The 24,694-nt window shown below is 36.3% G+C and overlaps 1 protein-coding gene across 2 annotated transcripts in view; it reads right to left on the minus strand.

The window, feature by feature from the left end:
- ALDH1A2 (aldehyde dehydrogenase 1 family member A2) overlaps positions 1 to 24,694 on the minus strand; it is a 95,669-nt gene that overhangs the window by 58,551 nt on the left and 12,424 nt on the right. For both annotated transcript variants that reach the window (XM_082648648.1, XM_082648647.1), the window contains exons 2-3: positions 1,124 to 1,228; positions 801 to 941 (exon numbers count right to left, since the gene is read on the minus strand). In XM_082648648.1, coding sequence (XP_082504774.1) covers positions 801 to 941; positions 1,124 to 1,228 — 246 coding nt within the window. The remainder of the gene's footprint in view (positions 1 to 800; positions 942 to 1,123; positions 1,229 to 24,694) is intronic.

Below are 24,694 nucleotides of genomic sequence, written 5' to 3' on the forward strand. Positions count from 1 at the left end.
TCTGATTTCCCAAGCAGAGGGTAGAATATAGTATTCATGGCTTTAATGCCCTGACTCAACGAGGATGCCCTAAATATTAAATGATCAACTATGGGTCATGCAGGTGGAGATCCCTGAAAGACAGGTATACTGCACAGGCATTCCTAAATGGTTCCAATTTCCAAAAAAGTTGGTATTCTCTAAGAAACTGACTTTTATTTTTAAAATAGCAACAACAATAACAACAATAAACCACTAGGAGAGGGGACATTCCTTATGTGAGAAAATGATTGTTTTAGTGAAAGAAAGTTGCTGTCTCCTTCTGTCTCTCCTATTAGTTCTAAAAGAACAAAGGGAGCAGAAGGATATGAGAGGTCCATATCATGCTCTCTGCTTCTGAAGGATTCTCTTTAGCCAAGAGGGGCTAACTCTGGAGAGGTAAAACTCTTTTGACTGTCAACAGTAATTTGGTATTGGTTTCCTGCAAGGAGCATGGTGACTCTCCTGTTGCTTGGCTGTTTTTGTTCTTTTTGTTGAGGGTGGGAGGAAGGGGGACGAGGAAAGCAGGAAGGTCCTTACCAGTCATGGGAAGCTATGGTTTTGTTCTTCAAAATTCAATAAGAAGAGACACTCAGCTGGTCCTCCACTTCCCCATCTGATCCCAAAAGCCAAACCTCTCCCATTTTTCATGTGTATTACGTACTCCTTAGCTTGTTCCCCAGGTCTGCTTCACATCATACTTTCAGAAAGACTGAGGAATCTAACTTTCAATGGAATGGTAAATTTGGGGTAAAGACGTGATGCTTTCTTAGGTCACTTACTGCAAGGACTGCCCTGTCTCGTTCCACCAAGTCTGCAAGCTTATCCAACAGACGTCCTCTTTCTGAAGCATCCATCCTTCTCCACACTGAGCCAAGAGAGAAAGCCAGGCGGGCTGCCTGCACTGCTTTGTCTATATCTGCCTGTTAGAGAGGAAGAGGCACAAGTGAAGAGAGGGATCGCTACAAATAAAGGAAGAACCATCTGCTTTCATAAAAAAGGTGATGAATGAATGTCAGTGGTGATGTCTGGAGAGCATAAGTTTATTGCTTTGTTGTCTGAAGGTAGTTATTTCATACGAAATTTTTTTCTAAGACAAACATACCTTGTCTGCTTCTTGAACTTCACACACCTGTTCTCCTGTGGCTGGATTATAGACAGGGAACACTCTCCCACTCTCCGAGTTCTGCCACTCGTTGTTAATAAAAATCTAAGGGAGTAGACAACAGAATGGGATCCATGAGACAGGTGACAGGAAGTCAGTCAATGGTGCTGTATTATATGGAAGTACCATAGTAGTAATACTGGCTCTGTGTGCTTGCTGCTATATAATTAAAGCATAGAATTTGAAGTGTTACAAGAAACCCTAGACCATTATGCAGTCCAGCCTCACCCCCAATTCAGAAATTTCCTTTGTGATATTTTTAACTCAACATCAGCCAAAGATTAAATATAATTCTTACCTTTAGTGAACCTGTCAACTACTCAGAGAGTCAAACAAGGAAGGAAGGATAGACCGTCTCACATACCTACAAACCACACACTGAGATTGAGAAAGTATTTATTATAATCCAAGCTCTGGCCAATATCCCAAAAGGGTAGATTGTGGATCAAACTGACAGTCATCTGGCCTTAGCTACTAGTTTCTCTGTCAGAGAAATAAGTGACTTCACAGGGAAATCTGAAGGGTGCTGGAATAAGCATTTGCCTAATTTATAGTCAGATCCTGAACTGAGCAATGACTCTGACCAAACCAACTGGTGAGTTAAACAACTTACATGTGTAAATCCAAGTTAGATTTCTTTCCTTTTGCTGGGTAGGCTATGTGGCTCAGCAAAGGGAAAAGGCCTATAACTTTCAAATGGGTCTCTCTAGGATTTCTTAAGAGCCTTGGTTTCTTTATATAGAAAATAAAGATTATATTAAAATGGCAGAGAAATGGTTTAAGAAATTATTCAAGTCAATTTCTCAGAAGATTTGTAAGATATGCATTAACAAAGGAGGGAAAATATAGGCAAAAACATTTAAAAAATTTTGTTGATATTAAGAGAGAAATCCAAACTAATATTTTTGGACTATGAAAGCCCAAAGAATACACAAAGATATTTTACCCTATAAAATTTATGGGGCTTCCCTGGTGGCGCAGTGGTTGAGAGTCCGCCTGCCAATGCAGGGGACACGGGTTCGTGCCCCGGTCCGGGAAGATCCCACATGCTGCGGAGCGGCTGGGCCCGGGAGCCATGGCCGCTGAGCCTGAGCGTCCGGAGCCTGTGCTCCGCAACAGGAGAAGCCACAACAGTGAGAGGCCCGCGTACCGCAAAAATAATAATAATAATAAAATAAAAAAATAAAAAAATTATGGCACAACAGTGAAAATTTCTGAACCTATGAACCATTCAGTAGTCAGTCAGTTTAGAACAAACACAATGATAAACTGATTTGCTACTCCCTGGCATTTTAATAATCACAGACGAGGCTGAGTGTAGATCTACAATTTTAAAAATTAAGTTCTAGATTATGCCAAAGCTTTGCTTATTCCTTGATTTGATAAAACAATGAGTCTGTGTTGAAGGAGTCTTCTTTTCCTGAAGGCTTTTTAAGATAAAGGCGGGGCGGGGGGGGAAGACCTTAAACCTGTAAAAGCACTTAATACAAATGTATTGAGCACAAACACAGTGACCTTGTAATTGAGTAACGATTTTTTAAAGTTTTTACTATGAATGTCTAAACATGCTTAACATACTGTATTCATTTGTATAATGTATTCAATAAATGCATAGATATTTCTAGACACAGGAGAGGCAAAGATGATTAAGAGTTCCAGCCTTCCAGGGTCAACAGTCTCTAGTAGTTCATTAAATACTCACAACAACCCTAATGGCAGGATTTTATTATCTCAACTGAAGATGAAAAAATTGAGAGGTTAAAAGTCCTAAGAAGCAGGTTCTCATCGTGGCTCTGATTCAAAGTCTGCTGCTCTTTCCACTACACCGTGGTTTCCAGGACTGCTCAGCCCAAAGAAACACAACTAGTTATGTCCAAGCCTAAATTAGATCTATAGTTCTTGGACTCCTGATCTAGTTCTCTTTTCACTCCATTTAACAAATTTCCTATCATTTCACAGCTCATCAAATCTGCACACTCCTTTGAAATACAATATGATCTCAAAGGTAGCAAAAGAAAAAAATTAAGAGGTTAGTTTCATTAAAGATTCACTTCTAGAGATTATCAGGTTTAAAGGAGAATGGGTCTTGCCAATATTCCTTATTCCTTTTATTCACTATTTGACTGAAACTTCTTAACCCTTGGAACATCATCAGATCCAATTATAGTTTTAAGCTTCTTTGTTGAACAGTTCTAAATGTATGTAAGGATTGATATTTCATGACTTTTATTGTTTCTTAGAGGTCTTCCAAAGATCAAAGAGAAAAATTACTTATTTTTTAATAGAATAAAATTCATTCTCTTACTGTTATCATTTAAGTACACTGATCATTTTATCAATCTAAAATACCTTATGGGATCTTAGTGAGCTTTTCCTGTGTCTTGAAACATATTGCTAATTTCATCATTCTCGGAATTATTTCATCACTCATCAATTATTTCCAAGTATGCTTAAAAAAACCCTAAAATAATAAGGAAACAAAAACATTATGGAACTGTCTAGAAATGAATAAATAAACACATCCCCACTATTTCATCATCCTTTGGTTTTATTATTGTACTATCCAAAATAATGCATTATGTCTCAAAAGGGTATAAATAAAGAAGTGTGGAGACACCATCTTTGTCATATTCTTTTTACCTTTCACTGAACACAGTTAAGAATTCAGAATTTTTCATTTCTGTCCATAATGAGAAAGAGAAGAAAACTAATAGAAAAAGACATTTCATAACCGTTAGATGAGTCAGAAGCTGAAGGCAAAGAGACAGAAACACTAGAGACTGCTGATGAGGGTGAAATTGACTGTATAAGCAAAATCTTGGACTATGAGTCTTTAGGATAAATAAATGCATTTTCTCCAAATTAATAATCAGAGAGCAAACAAGATACTTATCAACACAAAAAGGAAATATGACAGTCTAATCCAACTAGTCATTAATAGGAAGGACTTAATAATTTAAAACCATCCTGTTTTGATAAGAGAACATGTAAGAATTCTTTTATCTTTCATGATATTTGTGGGTAAAAATTTACTTGATGTGATTCAAAAATGGACAAATGCTGAAGGTAGGTGTATACACCAAGGTGACTGGAGTACAGATATTATGTAGAAATAAAACAGTTCATTGGATTGATCAATCTAATTTACATTTATAAAACTAAAAATGAAAATGCTTTTGTAATTATGGAGCAAAAATGGCCATGCTCCCTTTACAAAATTATGAGCCTTCAAACTTTTCAACAGTATTACATTATGATAATGCAAATGCAAGAAGAACCAGAAGTAACAGTAAGATATAACCTATAAGAGATGTGTTTAAAATCTGCAATCAGTATTTATGGCATAAATATTTCCAGTTTCAAACATGATGGCTGATGAGTAGTTAGTTGTATTCAAAGGCCATTGCTCACTTCATGTACATATACCTCCAATACCGGGAAAATATGGAAGAAAAATTGGTTTTGTTATGTTTAAATTCTTGTTCTGTTGTTTTCACTGTCTCTTTACTTTCACTTTTCTAAATTTTTCATAAAATAACTTAATTTTAAAACTTTATAGCCTCCATTGGACCCAGATGGTAAATGTGATGACTATTTTTCCTGGTATGCCAAACGTTAAAATATTTGATAGTTTTACTATACTATTATTTCTTATAGACCTAGCCTTATGACACTTAAAAAACAAAGGAAAGCAAATTCCTCCAAAATAGTTGAAGGTTTTCATCTTCTCTGAGCAATTTCAAAAGTTTTGAATGCTGTCTAAAGTGTTCTTCTCTGACCAGGGCTCCTTAAAAAACAATATATCTCAAGGCTCTAGAGGGAAAGGACAAGATGATCCTGGAATACTTTGGTGCCAGAAATCAAGTACATGCTCAGAAACTGATGGGGACATATCAAAAGGACACAGGAGCCAACATGAAGGGGCTCCCAATGGCCAATACTGGGACAATTTAAGCAACAAAACAAATAGTGATAGTAATGGATTATTACCCAAAGAATAAAAAAGGCATCCAAGAGTCCAAAATGATATAAATTTTTTATGAATAAATAAATGGGGGATAAGGAAAAGCTGTTCTTAACAGTAGAATTCAAACTAATAGCTGACAAAGAATGATGGAATTAGATTACCACCAATGTGTCAAACCCCACAATTGTAATTGCTTCAGGCAAATATCATCAATGGATGGTAAAATTAGTGGGTAAAAGTATAATGAAAAACTGGATGTTTTTGTAGTCTCGAAGTATCTCCCCTCAAGATGCTTACTAATGACAAAGTAGAAAATAGTAACTTACCATTGGAGAAACTTGGCAGGCAGCACCTTAATCAAGTGATCAAAGCTAACATCACCATTAATGGGAGAAATTGATCTTTCTTAACATTTCATCTGCTTGTCCTACTGATAATTAGAAAGCTGTGTTGAAATCTCCCACTTTGGTGGTAGATTTGTCAATAGATCCCTTAGCTCTATCATTTTTATACTTATAAATTTTAGGTTATTTTATTAGTGAATTTAAATGGAACTATTAAGATTCTCTGATAAAACAAAACCATTTATCAATATGAAGTGACCCTCTTTATTACTAATGAAGCTTTGTGTCTTAAAGACTATTTTGTTTAATATTAGTAAAGCCACGTAAGCTTTTCTTTAGTATTTTCCTGATAGATCTTTTCCCATCATATTACTCTCTCTCAATTACATCTTTATTATTTTCATGTGTCCCTTTAAATGATGTATGGCTATGTTTTATTTTATTCAATATGAAAATCTCTGTCTTTTAACTGGCAAGTTTAATACATTTGTATTTATTGTGATCATATTTTGTGTTAAAGAATGTACCGTGTGATATTTGGACTTAATGCTTTTTATTTGTCTTGCTTTACTTTACTTCCTGTCTTCTCCCATCTTGCCTCTTTTTTCAACTTGATTAATGTTTGTTGTTTGTTTTATAATTTCCCTCTTTTATTGGTTTGGAAATTGTACATGATCTTTCATGTACATGAACACGTACATCTTTCAAGAACATGAACATCTTTCATGTTCTTTCACTGATTATCCATGATATTTTATCATGCATATCTAAGAAAATTAAGTATAAAGTTAATATATATCTTAACATTCCTCCCAAACAATTACAAGGGCCTTAGAACACAACATCTAATCACCCTTCTCCAGGGGCATGTTATAAAATTATTATTTTATACAGAGAAGGATTTCTTATATTTAATAAGATTTAAAAATTTTTACCCTCATGATTTCTTAGAATATCATTTAGTAAATATTTGTTGGGGGTAAAGACTCAATTCTGAACATATATTTATTGCACCCTCATACTCAAAAGATACTCCCAGAAGGTTACTCAATTCTAGGAAGACAATCATTTTCTCACAATACTTATTATTGTGATATAATAAGTATTATTATAATAAGTATATTATTCCAATATTTTCTATCTTGCAATGGTGTTTACAAGAAATCTCTGCTGTAAGTCTCTGGTTATCATTTCTTTGCTGATGATTTGCCTCTTCTGTCTGGTTGCTTTTCAGATCTTGTCTTTGTCTCTGTGTTTTAAGATTCATCACAATATGTCTATGTATCAATTTCTTTTTTATTTTGATAGTTAAGCATTGTGCTTGCAGCATCTCTGAGTTTTTGTCTCTTATAATTTCTGGATATTCTTAATCACTATCATCATTTCCTTGAATATCACTCTTTCTATTCTCTGCTCTGGAACTCCAACCTTTTTAGTCCATCCTCAGTGTCTTTAACCATTCATATTTTCCATCTCTTTTTAAAAATATTTTCTGTAAACATAGCTTTGTTGTGTTTGTAAATGTGTGAAAATATACTCTTCTAAACAATTCAAACTATAAAGGAAAGCAAAGAGAAGGTAAAAAATCACCTCAAATTTCATCATCCAGAAATAACTAAAGTTCACATATTCATGACCATCCTTCTAGACATGTCTTTAGGCAGATATACACACACACACAATTTTACGAAACAAGATCAATTGTACATGAGTTTTAGAATTTGCTTTTTTAAAAGTTAACAATACGCTATAGACGTTTTTAATGGTTTCTTTGGACTCCAATGCGTATTTCTGTGTGTATGTATATAGGTGCGTGTGTGCACGCATGCATGTGTGTGCATGGGTGTAGCTTAATGTATTCAATCAGCCCTCTACTGAAAGACATTTAAGTTGTTTCTGTTCTCCTTTTTCCTCTGTGCGGCAGTTGAATAATTTATTCAGATCTATCATTCAGCTCTCTTTACTAGGGTCTAATCTGCTAATTTCAATGTTTATATTTTTATTTCTAAAAGTTCTGCTTTGTTCTTTTACAAATCTGCGTGGTCTTTTTGTTTTTGTATTAAAACTTAATACTTTAATTTTTAAAACAGTTTTAGGTTTACAGAAAACTGAGCAGACAGTACAGAGAGGTTCCATATACCTGCTATTCCCCTCCTCAGTTTCTTCTGTTTTTAATATCTTGCTTTAGTGTTGTACATTTGTTACAACTGATGGACCAGTATTGATAAAGTCCATAGATTATATCAGGCTTCACTCTTTGTGTTATACAGTTCTATGGGTTTTTAAAAATGCATAATGTCATGTATCCACCATCACTTAGCACAGAATAGTTTCTTCACTGCCCTAAATATCCTGTGCTCCACCAATTTATCCCTCCCTGTTCCCCCTAAACTCCTGACAAACACTGATCTTTTTACTGTCTCCTTCATTTTGCCTTTTCCAGAACATCATATAGCTAGAATCATATAGGAGGTAGCCTTTTCAGACTGGTTTTTTTCACTTAGTAATTTGCATTAAGGATGCAATGCATAAAAAATATTGCATCCTTCATGTTTTTTCATGGCTTACTAGCTCATTATTTCTTAATGCTGAATAATATTCCATTTATGGATGTGCCACAGTCTGTTTATCCATTCACTTTTTAAAGGACATCTTGGTTGCTTCCAGTTTGGAGGAATTAAGAATAAATTTGCTATTAACAGCCATATGCAGGTTTTTGTGTGAACATAAATTATCAACCCATTTGGGTAAATGCCTAGGAGAGTGCTGGATCACATAGCAAGACTATTCTTAGCTTTGTTAGAAAGTGCCAAACTGTCTTCCAAAGTGACTGTACCATTTTGCATTCCTACCAGCAATGAATGAGAGCTCTTGTTGCTTCACATCCTTGTCAGCATTTGGTGTTGTCAGGTTTGTTTTGCTTTGTTTGGATCTTAGTCATTTTAATAGATGTTCAATGGCACCTCATTTTAGTTTGAAATTCCCCAATGACATATGGTGTTAAGAATTTTTTCATATGCTTATTTGCTGTCTGTGTATATTCCTGGGTGAGGAATCTTAGATCTTTTGCCCATTATTTAATTGAGTTGTTTTCTTAGTGCTGAATTTTAGAGTTCTTCATATAATTCGGACACAAGTCCTTCATCTAACATGTGATTTGCAAATATTTTCTGTCAGCTTGTGGCTTGTCTTTTCTCTTTTGCAGTGCATTTTGCAGATCAGTTTTTCATTTTAAGGAAGTCCAACATATCATTTTTTCCTTCCATGGATCATGCTTTTAGTGTTGTATCTAAAAACTCATTGCCAAACCCAAGGTCATCTATATTTTCTCCTACACTATCTTCTAAGATTTTTATAGTTTTGCATTTTACATTAGGTCTATGATCCATTTTGAGCTAATTTTTGTGAAAGGTGCAAGGTCAGTGTCTTGATTCATTTTTGCATGTGGATGTCTAGTTCTAGCACCATGTCAAAAAGACTATCCTTTCTCAATTACTGCCTTTACTCCTTTGTTAAAGATCATTGACTATATTTGTGTGGATTTACTTCTGGGCTCTCTATTCTATTCCATTGACCTATTTGTCTGTTCTTTTACCAATAGTACATTGTCTTGATTACTGTAGCTTCACAGTGAGTCTTGAAGTTGGGTACTGTCGATTCTACAACTTTTTTCTTCTGCTTCAATATTATTGGCTCTTCTGCCTTTCCATATAAACCTTAGAATCTGTTTATTGATATCTACAAAATAACTTATCAGGATTGTGATTGGGATTGCATTTAATCTACAGATCAAGTTGGAAAGAACTGACATCTTGACAATACTGAGTTGTGCTATCCATGGGATATCTCCCCATTTATCTAGATTTCCTTTAATTAATTCCATCAGAGTTCTACATTTTTCCTCATAAAGATCTTGTACATATTTTGTTAGGTTTGTACCTAAGTATTTCTCATTTTTGTGGCAATACAAATGGCACTGTTTTTCTTATTTCAAATTCCAAGTATTCATTGTTGGTGTATAGGAAAGCAAATGACTTTTGTATATTAACTTTGTGTCATGCAACCTTGTTATAATCACTTATTAATTCCAGAGGCTATTTTTGTTTTTCTGGGGTTTTTTTTTTTTTTGGTCAATTCTAGGGATTTTCTACATAGAAACCATGTCATAAGCAAAGACAGTTTTATTTCTTCCTTCCCAATCTGTATACCTTTTATTTCTTTTTCTTATCTTAACTGTATTAGCTAGGACTTCCGGTACGATGTTGAATAGGAACTCAACATTGAAGAGAGAATATTTTGCCTTGTTCCCAGTCATAGAGGGAAAGCATCTAGTTCCTCACCATTAAGTATGATATTAGCTATAGGTTTCATATAGATGTTCTTCATCAAGTTAAGGAGTTCCCTTCTATTCCTGGTTTACTGAGAGGTTTTAACATGAATGGTTGTTGGATTTTGTCAAATGCTATTTTTGTATGTATAGATATTACCACATGATTTTTCTTCATTCACCTGTTGATGTGACAGATTACAGTAATTGATTTTTGACTACTGAACCAGTCTTGTACACATGGAATGAATTCCAGTTGGCTGTGGTATATAATACTTTTTAAACATTGTTAGATTTTATTTTTGAGGATTTTGTATTTATGTTAACGAGAGACATCAGTTTGTTGTTTTCCTTTCCTGTAATGTCTTTCTGGTTTTAGTATTAGAGTAATGCCGGCCTTATAAAATGAATTAGGAAGTGTTTCTTCTGCTTCTATTTTCTGGAAGAGATTATAGGGATTGGTATGCTTGGTAGAAGTCACCACTGAAACCATGTGGACTGATGGATGTTTAATGGGGGATGATTCAATTTCTTAAACAGGTATAGGTCTATCCAGGCTTAGCCAGCATGAGTCTCCATCCTCAGCTCTCACCATCAACTATTCCTTCCTTTTGTGTGTCTTAGGTCAATCTCAGGAGAACGGCAGTTGATTGGGTTCCAGTACATCTTTTCAAGCCAGTCTTCAGATGTAAATTAAATGACTGCCCTTGGGTCCAAACACCTGGAACCAGGAAGCAGAAAGTCATGCAGTACGGTTTGAGGCCATTTAAACTCTAAGTCCTGGGTCAGGATAACTTACAATCAAAAGAACCATGGAGGGGCAGGCAAGAAGTGATGACTATTTCAGGACTGGGTGCCAATTTGGTAGATGTTGGGATTTTAAATATATATTGGTAATGTCTTTGGTTTTGGTGTCAGGGTAATGCTGGTCTCAAAGAATAAGCTGGGAAGTATTCTCTCCTCTTTAATTTTCTGGAAGAGTTTATGTAGTAGTGGCATTATTTTTTCCTTAAACATTTGGTAGAATTCACCAGCAAAGGCATCTGGGCCTGGAGTTTTCTTTGTGAGAAAGTTTTTTAGCAACAAACTCTATTTCTTTAATAAATACGGAGCTATTCAAATTATCTATTTCTTCTTGTGTGAGTTTTAGTAGAATGTCTTTTAAAAAATTTGTCCATTAGTTATCAAATTTGTGAGCACGGAGTTGCTCATAATATTCCTCTGTTATCCTTTTAACGTCCATGATGACTTCTCTCTCATTTCTGATATTAGTAATTTGTGTCTTCTCTCTTTTTCTCTTTATTAGCCAGGCTAGATGTTTATCAATTTTATTGATCTTTTCAAAGAACCAGCCTATGGTTTCATTTATTTTCTCTATTGTTTTCCTGTTTTCAATTTCACTGATTCCTGGTATAATTTATTATTATTTTTCTTCTGCTTGACTTAGGTTTATATTGCTCTTCTTTTTCTCGTTTGTTAAGGTAGAAGCTTAGAATATTTATTTTCTAATATATGTACTCAGTGCTATAACTTCCCCTCTAAATACTTCTGTCATTGCATCTCACCAATTTTGATAAGTTGTATTTTCATTTATTTCAAAATATTTTTAATTTATCTTGAGACTTATTCCTTGATCCATGTGTTATTTAGAAATGTGTTGTTTAATCTCCAAATATTTTGGGATTTTTCCAGGTTATCCTTCTGTTATTAATTTATGGCTTAATTTCACTGTAATCTGAGAGTATATTTTTTATATGATTTCTATGCTTTCAATTTTGCCAAAGTGTGCTTTATGGCCCAGAATGTGATCTAACTTGGTTGAATGCTTCATGTGAACTTGAGAAAAATGTGTATTCTGCTGTTGCTGGATGGAGGTTTAGTTTACTATTCCTAGAACTTGTATTGGCATTTTGCTTCTAGAGAAAACTCAGCCTTTGCATTTTCCTTCAGCCCCTTGATTTGTTTTCAGATCACTGTTCTTTTAAGTAAGCAATACATTAAAAATAATATATGCAAGGATAGCTGCTCCCACTATTTCTATTTAATATTGTAATAATATTTGATGTTATGAGGCCAAAAGATTGAAAATAAAATAAGTTTTTATTTTCAGATGACATGATTGTGTAGAAATTCCTAAGAAATCTACCAAAAAAGTACTAGAAGTATAATTTAGCAAAGTCCCAGGATACAAGATCAGTATACTATCAACAAATCATTGGAAACTGAAATTCAAGTACATGTATTTAATCACACACGTTAATTCATACAAGAGCTAGTTGCATTGAGATTGAAGGATCCTTTAGAGTATGATAGTTTAATGCCCAAGGTGGAAATCCTGGGCAGCAACTATTAATCTTTTAAATGATGTAAATTAAAAAATAATAATCTAAAGAAGAGTCTAAAAAAGAGTTAATGGCTCTAAGTTGCAATGCAACCACTTCATAAAATTGAGGGAGCTGCTAAACCCTATCAATCCTCCTCTGTGAAGCAGGTTTGATAGAACAAAAACAGCCTGAGTTCAAATTAAGTGGGAAAGGAATAGCTAAGCAGAAATTTGATTTCACAGAAAACAACTGCAAAATGTTCATTAAAGGCCTATTCTAAACAGGGAGCTGTTTATAGGTACCACTGAAAATCTACAGAAGATGTGTACTCTGCTGTCCTTGAGCTTATAATCATGCTTCAAAGACAAGATTACTTTCAGGAAAGTTAAATAATGTTAAGACACTCTATGATTTAGTGCCAAGATGAATGGTAGAGATAAGCACTGCAGGAGTTTGCTTCAGAGAAGGGAGATATTGGTGTGGGCTGACATGTTAGAAGAACACTTCAGGGAAACAAGAAATAATGAGGGAGTATGACCTGGGGTAGGGAACGGATAAGGTAGAAGAAAGAAACTCTATCCCTAATAAAATTATTCAGCTGGCCTCATCAGTCCCTCCTCCTTGACTTCAGCTCCTCTCAAAGATTATCTGATACCCGGGTTGAAGATGTGTGACAGAGAAGGAAGAAATACAAGTGTAGCTTCTCTCCTTCCCACCTAAAGTCCCCGGACGCTACAAGTAGCTCCAGTGGCTGAGGACCCCAGCACGCTCAGTACTGGCCTCTACCACAGCACTGTCTTCAGAGTGAGCAGGGTACCTTCAGGCAAGGAGGGCCAAAAAAGCCATGAAAACTCACAGTCAGAGTAAATAGGTCAGAAAAACATAAACCTAGTCAAACAGAGTCATATAAAGAAGGAAGACACGAGAAAAGAGAGAAGAATTTTTAAAATATAAACTAATCACATTTAATAGCAGCAATTAAAGGCGTGAAAAATACTGTAGAGGAGACGAGGAGACTTTTAAAAGATAAAGAAATGAATATTGAAAAATAGTGTTAGAAAACATATTTATTTTTAAAAATACAGTTCTGTTTGAATAGAAGAGACTAAGAAAAATAAGCCTTATTGATTTCATACTGAGAAACAATGAACTGAGAAGGGAACCAAGGATGAAAGGAGGTGGGGATGGAGGAAAAGGAAGAGGGTACGACAGGGAAAATAGACAGAGGTAGAGCTCACCTGTCATGAAAGTTCAGGTATTCAATATTTTGAACTATTCAGTGCTGAATGACTAGCTTTCTTTTCTTTTTGCACCATGAAAATACTGTTAGAAAAAGCATTTAAGGCAAGATCAGCTAGAAAACATGCATAGTCTGTGTCATAAGATCAATTTCATAGCCATATACTTGCATCATCAGAATCCTACTATTTGCAGACATATACTGTGCTCGTGGTTCTGGTCAATTTCTGCATTTCGCTAGTATCCCACGCAATGGAAAAGGAATTATACTGTAGGGGAAGTGTGGTATTCCTTGGGTAGCATAATCCAGATATTAGTAAGTAGGCGTACTTGGGCCAAAAGGTTCTCAGAAGCCACGCAAAGAAACGCAGAAATAAAGACAAGGAGTCCCTGGCGATCAGTAGGGACTTTTTTGTTTTAAAAAGTCGATTCTAAACACAGCTGAACTCATGAGGACATGTCTCTTAAAATATGGGTTTCCATGGTCTCTTCCTATTGAACACCCTCCCTTCCCTTCTTCCCTTCTTTTCTTATCTCCTTCAACAATGTTTATTGAGTGCCTACTCCCTTCTAGGCACTGTGCTCACTAACACCTCCTTAGATTTCTATACTTTCTTTCTTTTCCAGGCTGAGCAAATTATGTCTTTCAGGCTAAATATATCTGTCTGTCTCCAGTATATGATCTCAAGAGTACGAGAGGGCTAAAGGGGTTCCTGTGCCAGTCATCCCAAAAGACAAAGGCCAATGCTTCCATGTACAGCACCAAAACACACCCAAATAATTTGTTTAGGAGAAAATAAATGACTCACATTACTGATTTGCTTGTAGAAAACAGACCTGGCTAAAATAAACTCAATTGTGTATAGCCAGGGTACCTACCTACTCTACTGTCCCATGATTCCCGTATCTGGGAATGCTTTTCACATCTGTTCTAGGAAAAATAGTAAGGCAACAGTCAACTGGTCTGAGCAGCCTTATCAGAGCCACAGTGGATTACAGCATTTGTTACTCTGTTACATGTTGAAGCAACACGGCGTTAAAGCCAAGTACACACCAATGTCAGTTGTGACATATTCTCAAATTGGAAGAAACTTTGCTTGCCATCAGTGATATGGCAGAAGGCAACGGGAATTGCTACTGGTAATGGTTAATGTTCATTTCTTCCTGTTCCACTTTCTATAAACAAGGTAATGCCTATACAAGCTCATTACTGTAAACTGAGCACATTTAAATTGGCAGTAAAACCAGAGTATTTACTCTAGTGCACATATAAAGTGCCTCATCCAATGTTTTGGAAATGTTTCAAGTTTTGAAACCAAGCAGCTGGCAGCTTTACAAGCCAAACCTTACACTTAAATCACTCACTCTGGAAAGTTTTTTGGTGTCCCGTGTCAGGTAGTACCATTCAGCAGACATTCATTCCCCACCCCTTGGATTCTTTTGCAATAAATTTGCATTCATGGGGCTCTTACAACTGTTCCAGCACCACAGACTCCAATGGCTGTTGATTAAATGTATATATCCTGTGCGTTTAATCTGACTTTCATTATGGTCACTTCATAAAAATGCCACAGACTGGACAAGCGATGACACATAGCAAGAACCTGGAATCCCTGCAAAGCCTCAGAGTAGGTTTTTTTCTCCTCCTTTATTAATAGTGACCATTTTGTGGCCTAGCTCTAAATCAGCAAAAGTATTTGACAGCAAATGTTCCTATCTATGGATTATATATAACCCGTCCTAAACACTAGATGAAAAAGGGATAACCCCAGGAAAGGAAGGGCTGGCTTCCATGTAAATCATGTTACAAATTGGACAACACCCAGAGAGTTCATTGTTCAGCCTCAATTGTGAAGGCCATTCCCATTTACTATTCCCCTAGAATCGATGTTAATTAAGGCAGACTGAGACCATAAATCAGCCTGGGAGTTTACAATGTAATACAGCATTAAACATATATATTTAAATTAAAAGTAACTGATTAACCACAGAGTTTTTCCAGAATTGGCCGAGGCCATTTCCTTATATGAAGACATGTCACCTTTCACTTTTATGAAAAGGGGAAATGAAGGAAATATTATCTTCTAAAAAGGTGAATTAAGGCTAGTAAATGACTCATGACACTAGTTACTGGGAGGAAGGGAGGAGCTGAAAAGAGAGGGAAAAGAAGAAAAAGGACAGTCCTGTGTGAAAGGGAGTGTCTTTGTCCTGTCTCCCGTAAAGCTATTAATTTTTCTGTTATTCACAATCACTATATGGTAGGCACTATGCAAGGCACTAGGGATACAGAAATAAATAGGGTCAGCCCCTGCCCTTGAACTAAGTGTTCAGCACTGTAGTGGGGAAAGACCAACATAGGAACAGCTCCAATGGTATGATGGGGTAACAACATTCAGAAGTATTACTGAATACCTACTATGAATATGCTTTAAGGATAACAGATTTTAAATTCTAATTTTATCAAACACTAGACAAGTAATTTGTGTGCCTCGGAGAAATCCAACCAAAGAACCACACCTGCCTGATAGAAGCCAAGAGAATATCCTTCTGAGGAGAGGACTTGGGGTTCATCAAAGAAAGCACCAGATCTCTGAACCCACAGATGAAAAAACAGAATTGTTTGATAAGTAAGTCCTTCTCCAAGAGCTGTGCTAACAGAGCACACCTACACAGGCCCAACTATACCATGAAGACCAAATTCGTTTTAACCCCAAGTATATGGATAATACACATTCAAAAAATAATTCTGATTATTAACATTATTAGGTACCCACCATTTACTGAGCATTTTCACTATTTCACTTAATCTATATAACAAATCTGTGATGTAGGTATTTTCCTTCCAGATGAGTAAACTAAGATTTATGTTACAAGTCCAAATTTACACTGCAAATAACTTACAGAGCAAAAGTTTGAGCCTAGGTTTCCCAAAGTTAAGTATAGAGCTTTTCCATTCCTCTTAACATTACTGGTTTCCCCCCCTCTTCTCTGCTGAACTATAACAGTAAGTTAAAGATCTGTGTTCAGTTAGGCCAAAGGCAGTAGAAAGAACATAATTAGGAAATTTACTGTAAAGTCAGAATTGAAAACCAAATGGATCAAGAGAATAATGATGAAAGTTAACATGTGAGTGCTTACTATGTTCCAGGCACTGTTCCAGACACTTTACATGTATTAACTCGTTTAATCCTCAAAATTACCACATGAGGTAGGCACTGTCATCATTTCCACGTCATAGGCGAGGAAGTGGAAGCTCAGCTATGTAAAGGAACTGGAGCATGGCAGTGGTCCTTCTTTGACCACTACCAATGATGTAGTTTGGCCATTTTACAGTTCATTATTTAGGCTGATTATGCCTGGGGGTTTATTTATAAGAGGATACCACTTTAACAGTTCTATTTTCTTCCACGGCGAAAGGAGGAGGAGGAGGTGAAGTGCTTGTGTTCCGGTCTTGGTTTCACACTAAATGTTCGGCAAGTCTCCCACCGTCCCTCTTTCATCTATAACAATACCAGACTTGGCAACTGAAGACAGGCTCATCGATGGCACCTGTGATACAAATCTTCCTTCCAGTCCCTTGACAGACATTGATAATTGATCATGACACTTTCCAGTTAAACTCTTGAATACTTCTCAACATGGCACGTTAGAAAGCTACTACCAATTGAATGGAAGATGGCATCTCTAAGGACTTCCTAGTTCTAATACTCTGCCTGTCTGAGGTACTGGGTATAGAACACATGTGACCACCAGCGGGCGCTCAATAAGAGAGTTTATCAGAGGTTCTGTGACACTGTAGATTTGTTTTGTTCCTTTTCTAAGTGCAGGTTGATGTTTCATAACTACTTGAATCATATATCTCCATGCCCATAGCCTACTCCATCCTCCAGGTTCAAAAGTTACTGCCTCCTTTTCCAATTATGTCTTATACTTGAACATGCAACTAATGTGCTAGAAATATACCATTTGAAAAAAGTGAAATTTAGGTGGAAAAAAGTCCTAGAACAAACATGTTTAAACTTATGCAAAGTGATCACCAAGAACAACTGGAAACAGCTCACCTCCCCCCAAACTGGTTTTAGTTTCTTATTCTGAAACTATGCAGGATGCCAAGCTCATACTTTAACAGCTAAGCCTTATTAAAGTACTATTTTTAAATGCACTAATGAATGAATAACTTTTTTCTTGGTCTAAATATAGTAAAGGCTGCTTTAATCAAGAAGAGCTAGATTCAAAGAGCTGGAAAGGGCTTTAGATACAATCTATGCAGAAGTAAAGTGTTATATAAATAAACTTGTCAAAAGAAGTCCAATGACTTGCCCATGGTCATACAGCCCATTAGTGGCTGAATAGGGACTGGAACACAATATCCTGATTCCCATCCCAGGGCTTTTTCTAAATTTAAATTTTGTTGATGTTTCTTTAGAAAGAAGATTTGATGGTCGACCAGGAAATATGAGCACCTCTTTCACAATGTCTCTTTAAAATTATTCAGCACAAGGAATTCTGTTTGAGTCCTTTTTTCCTTCAGCACAATCAAGATGGGTGACAGCAAAATACTTTTTCATTTTCTTTCTAGAAGGCAAAATGTGTTATGGAGACAGTAGTGATTTACATTCCTAGTGGATTCCACTCAGAGGTGAGGTCCTGGGACATTTTCTGCATTCTCCTCACATGCAGAAGCAAGAACTTCTGCCAGAGGACAGCAGCCACAATATTGTGATCCTCAGAGAGAAAATTATTTTCCTAGGCTTATTAAAGAAAAGTTTTGTGCTCTTACAACCACAGGGCTATATTTGAGGGTCCAGGAAGGGGACTTCAAAACCAATCCCTATCCTAACGACCTTCCATAGAAGGGTTGGTTTTGGATGCGCAGAAGAAAAAGGGAATGGCCAACCTTGCCTGATTTAGGAGCTGGTTACAAATTCACTGCATCAAAGTGCTTCCTTTTTCATATGTTCCTTTCTCTGAAGAATCTAGTTACCAAAACAGGCATCAAATGCCAGTCTTTATGAAACGATCACAGCTACCTGGCCCTCAGTTACCTCACCCAGCTAAGGGAATTAAAATTAAAATTCATAATGGCAGTTAATTAGGGACATGCCACACAGGCATTTGGAAAAAATCTGTAAGTACAATTTCCTTCTGTAATTACTTCATAGCATCCTAGAATTCTGAGAACCTGGTCAGGAAATGTCATCTATTTCCCCATCTCACAAATTTTATTCCCTTCCTGGTGGAATGCTTTTAAGAACTCTAACAAGGACAATACTCCACATGCCTTCTGCCAAACAGAAGTGTCCCTTCCCGAACCTGAAAGGAACAGACATCTCATAGCAGCCAAGAGAGGTGGCCTGAAGTATGAATGAAATATATGGTTGTGTCCCTGGCTTTAAACAGTAAAGATGATAAAGGCAGGCTTTTTGAAAGCCAATTCAAGATGACTAGGTTGGTTTATACAATTTTTTTCAAAACATACCACCAGGATAACAAAGTAACATGCAAGTCTGTTCTCCCCAAGACAACTAGAGAGACTGAAGTTGCTTAATTATTCAACAGTCATGGTAAGATGTCATGAGGGTCATGTCTATGTATGTAAAACGAAGTAGGAAATTCATTGAGCACTGAGGTGATTAATCTTGCATGTACTTCTTTATCTTCCTTATAGAACAAACTAGAATGGAAGTACTAGAGTTGAATCTCCATTTAAAATCAGTCTTCCTTTTACCACTTGTGTAAATCCTGAGCCATCTAAAATAGACTTTGAAACTCTTTGAGCTTTGTTTCCTTTTCTATAAAAGCAGAAATAAGGCCTGTTCCTTGCGGGGCTATTGTACAATTAGGTGAGATAAAATGTGAATGTGCGTAAGGCTTAGTTGGCTAAAACGGAAGTTTCTGCCTTTTCTAAGTTCCTTGAAGAAAGGTCTCCCGGCATCATTTGGATTCCCCCCACATTCTAACACAGCACTTAACATGCAGAGAGTTTTCAAAAGATTTAATAAATCATGTTACTGGGGAAAGAAGCGAAGGTGGGATAAGGAATTCAGACTGGCTGTCAACAGGAATTTGATTCTTCTAAAAATTGCTTTAATTTGTTTTATAAATCTCAGCAGTTACTTGGATAAAGATTCAAAACAGTGAAGCTTAGCCATGCAAGCCAAGCCACATCACTTGGCCACTTCTGCAGCAGGAGAACAGTCAAGGACAAATCAGGCTCACCACACTTCCAGCCCACAGCAAAGTGGCTGTGACAATACAGAGAGGCTGCCATGAATTTTCTAATTGGAGAATCTAAACCCCTGAGGAGTTCTCAAAGCAGCAGGCATTAATAGGAGTTAGGTGTAAATAACTTCCTATCCTCAATGAATCTTTGACATAAAGCTGCCATGTTTTATTTCAGTAATAAAATGTTTTGTTTTTTTAATAGTAAATGCTTCAAATGATTTGTATTAAATCCTGCAGTAGATTATGCCTTGGAGAGTTGAATTTTACTTGGCTTGCCGCTAAACTGCTTTTGGTTCATCAAAGGAGAGTACCAGACAGCAAATCAATAACCAGACTGATCTATTTATAGGAAAAAGTTCAATTACTTTTAATTAAGAAAGGAAAGAAGTAGTTTGAGGACTTGTCATACGTTAGTTATATCCTTTTACATGACTGTTCCATCGTTTCTGCTGATGTACTTTAAAGAGATTTACAGACAACAAAGTACAAACAGCACTATCATCTACCTATATAAAATTAAATTTCTACTGTTATAAAAAATTATATTGATGATCACCTCAGTATGCTACCTTGTAAAGCTGGTAGCCTTTAAATATTATAATCAAAGGCAATAAAGGTATTTTTAACTTTAATGAACAAAAATCCCCACCTTATTTTACTTCTAATTAAGAGACCACCTATATAAAATAAAACAAAGAAGCAAATGTCCAGATCACTTATGGGGTGAGAGGAGAAGCTTCCTATTGAAATATCTAAGGTAGTGAGAGCAACAGTGGTTCTGTTGCCTTCCATTCTTCGCTTTGCTTCACGCCAAAACATCTGGCTAAAAAGTGAAAAAACACCCAAATGGCATTGTATAGGAAAACACCTAGATGATTGATTGCATTTTTCGCTTTAAAGTCAATGTTTTGATATTATCGAGACGTGGCCTTTGTTCAATAGGTGTAATTGTTTCCTGGCAAAAAGCATGGTTTTACAAAGCCTGCTTTGACAAGGACTAGTTTATCAATCTTAATTTTAATCAATTAACAGTTTTAAATAATAGACTCAATATTGTATGCCTTGAATCCCACTCATCCTGAGTCTTAGGCTGAAAGGCAGGAGAAAGGAAAAGCCTTCAACAGAAAAGACTGCAAACTAGACTTTGAAAGTATGTAAAATAGCACAAAGTCAAAGAAATGAGAAACTAGAGGCAACATTTTAAAATAGCTTTAAAATATTAATCTAAATTGATTGTGCCAGAGTATTTTACAATAAATGCTGTATGCCCAACAAATTACACTAACATGCCATGATTACACAAATTGTGTTAACGCTGTAAACAGAAATAAGTTAGGATATTAGCAGTTAGGTAGCCAAGATCCACCCAGCTTCTCACATATCCATCTAACCTCAAGGTCTGTTTCTGAAAGTGAAAGGACACTGATGAGAGTACAGAGACAAAAGATCATTAGTCACGTCCCCCAGAGGACAGTTCAGTTTGGACAGACTTCAGGGGACGAGGCTCCATCCAAATGAACTAGGAGGCGAAGTATGGGGGGTAGGGGGCTGCCTTCTTTCCCAGAATGAGGCAGCTAGGATTACTGAGATTAAAGGGCTCTGGGGGTAATTCCAAGAACCTGTGACACAGATTAGAGCAGACCTAGTGATTCAGGATCCCAAGGGTTACGGCAGGTATCTCTACCACAGACCTAAACTGTGTGACTTTCCCAGCCTCAGTCATATCACCAGGTTTGACTAGCACCTATGTTGAATATCATGGAGGTCTTTTTGGTCTTCTTAGGTGTCCTAAGATCAAATTCTGAGTCCCCATTGCTCTCAAACTATTTCTTTACGGATCAGATTTCTACATGTATAAAGATTACTAAATGGTGTGACTTAGGTGTGTCATTTAATCTTTCTGTGGCTCAATTTTCTCAACTCTAAAATAAGAAAATCACCTCATCCAGTGGTTGTAAGGATTAAAGTATTGGATTACTGAAAAGTCTGGTATAGTGTGCACTCAAACTCTTAATTGATTCTGATTCTGAATGTAAACCATCAATTCAAGGCAATTTATTAGTGCTCTTAAAAAGCTAGACACTCCTTGTTCTGTGTTTATTTGTTCCATTTATTCTTCTCTCTATTGCCAGTAAGACCCCTTTGCCAAACCACGAGAGACACACAGGGCAAAAGGATGGGAGAAGAAGGTAAAGATGGTGAAGGTCATCCCACACTCTGACTAAGTCTCTCAGAATTTCTGATTGTGACCCTTGCCTGATTCGGCCATGAAGACAGACTAATGCGGGTCGGTTCAAACACACTACTGTAGCCTGGCCCTGAGAGGGTCTGAGCAGTGGTGTGGGAAATACGCTTGGAGAAGAAGGAACTTCAGGAAGGACTTTAAGGCCCTCCTGTCAGTCTTGAGAAAGCAGAATGTGACTTGATTTCTTTTTGACTTCTGCTTGGAAACAAATGTTCCTTTGCCTATCTTTCCCAGGTTTAATTAGTCTTCTTGCTCAGAATTCAGCCTGTTCATTTGCAAATGGAAGACATCAGAAAGGCTAGTGAGTGTGGGTGTGGGCGTTGGTGGTGGGGAGGAGACTGAAGTGTTTATTTTCAAAGCCACAGGGGTCCCCATTTGAAAAAGCACCCAGCTTATCTCAATGTTTTTGTTTGTATGATTTTGAATTAAAAGGTTGGGGCAATTCATTTAGGAGATTAAGCTGTCTTACAATGGGCCTAGTTGCCCTATTTATTTACTAGTACTGATAGGGTTAAAAAAAAAATCTTTCTACAACATGCCTTTTCATTATTCAAGTGCAATAATTTTAAAGGATTCCTTTGGTCTTTGATTTTATTGCCAATTAATTTTCCATTAAAATGATGTTTATTCGCTGGTCACAGATAAAAATCACAAACCATGTGTGTAACAGTTTAGGGTTGCCAGTTTTAGCAAGTAAGAATACAGGATGCCAGTTAAATATGAATTTCAGAAAAACAGCTAATTAAATTTCAGAATAAGTATGTCCTAAATCACTGGCAAATCATGGGGCATACTTATATTTAAAAAGTATTCATTATTCACCTAAAATTCAAGTTTAACCAGGCACCCTATGTTTTACCTGGCAACCCAACAGGTTTTTGTGGATATTGTACACACTCCAAGGATGCCAAGGATGAAAACTGGGAGAAAGTCCATTTTATTACTATATTTAAACTTGCTTCCTGCAGATTTGAAGTACTTCATCAGTCAGAATAATAATTCCCAGTTAATAAACACATATACTGACACCTCAGGAAATCAAGTGAATTTTGACTACTGGATGAGACCCAGTTCTAACTACCGAAGCCCATTCCATTTATAGTAATTTTTTTCATTAAGAAAAAGTAAAACACAAAAGGGACAACTGATATCTTCAGTTGAATTAGAAGTTAATGTCATGAACTACTACATTTAAAGGCCAATATCATCTTTCATTGATGTTACAAAGCAAATATCCTGTGCAAAGAGGGGCTGAAACACCCCAGTGCATATCCTAAGGTTGAAGAGGCCTTTGAACCAATAAATGAGTGATTTCTCCACAGGAGACTAAACATTTCCTTGTGACAGTAAACAAACAACAAGCTGAATTTTATGTTGCACAACTATTTTCATGTATCTGTTGATGTAAATAGTTAAAAGAACAGGGGGATTATTGAATTTTTTCTATCAATTAAAATTAAAATTTTTGTCCTTGACTTAAATGTTAGCAAATACTTTCAAACATAATTATACCTATTTTGTACTTAAATAATTAAATCCTTCCTCTTTGCTCTTGGCCATTACAAATATACAGAAAGGTCTACGTGATACCTTCCTTACCCCAGGAATTGGATTGTAATATTCGTAGTCATTCATTCCTAAAGCCCTGAGTTAATAAAATGTGATGAACTAATGAGCCTAATTAAGCATAGCGTATAGAGTCAATTTCATTACCTTAAAGTCACATCTAATATTTAGGAAGAAAGTGTTTTTTTGTAGACCTCAAATCACCTTAATTTTTCTTTTCCTTTCTTTCTTTCTTTCTTCTTTTTCTTTTGTTTTTTAATAGTTACCTTCCCAGAAAAGGGAAAAAAAGGAGACATCAAATGAAAAGCTCAAATTAACCTTCAAATATTTGGTTAAGAAATCCTTTTTTGCTATTTACATAAACCATAAGAAAATATCTTGCTAGGACGTGATTTTGAAGTAAACCTCATGTTGGGGGTAAGGCTTGCTAAGAAATGCCACTGAAAGCTGCCACTTGACCCGGAATTCCTCTACAAGAAAAACTAGCCATAACTACATGTGAGACTTATAAGAGAAACTGCCGGAATGTCAACTTCATTTGCAGCAGCCCCATATGGCCTGATCACTCTCCTTGGCATGATAAATCACTGGCAGAATCCTTACCTTCCTACGTTTGATCTCTGCTCAGCAAGATGTGGTTTTGATGTGAAGAACTCCAGATCTCTTGGGTCAGAGACAAATAGCAGTGGCACTGACCTGCAAAGTGCTAAGTCTCTATTAGACTCAAGTGAAAAGCCGTAGCTTCTGACAAGTTCCCTCTCCACAGAGTTTACCCGACCCACCGTGGTTTTCATGAGCTTAGGTTGACAAAGAAGCTGCCAAAATGGTTTGGAGGAAAAGTGCCAACAAACCTTTTCTTTCTACCACTATCACCAAGTATTAAAATCAATGTTCCCTAAGACTTAAAGGAGGAATTCTCTTGGGAGTCACTGCTCTAATTTCTAGTACTCTAAGTGTTCAGCGAACACAAAAACTTTTATTTCCAGTGGGTCTTTATGACACTGCTAATCACTCATTTACATAAGGAGAATCATTAACAGAGATTTCTGTGGACTACTTTTTGGTAATTATAAGGACATCCTTGGGAAAATATTTTTAAAAAACACTGTTCTGAGTGAAAATTTTGGGTCCCAGAAAGACTGTAACTGATATACAAACAAGTTTGGTATTGTCCTTCTGATCTCATGATCCCAGGTCGGGACCCAGGAAATTAAAGAGTTCTGCCGAGTCAGGGTGGGATAAAGAAATCTTACAACTCTTCTAATCCAGTCATT

The sequence above is a fragment of the Grampus griseus genome (assembly GCF_964374135.1).
Source record: "Grampus griseus genome assembly, chromosome: 2".
Taxonomy (NCBI): Eukaryota; Metazoa; Chordata; class Mammalia; order Artiodactyla; family Delphinidae; genus Grampus; species Grampus griseus.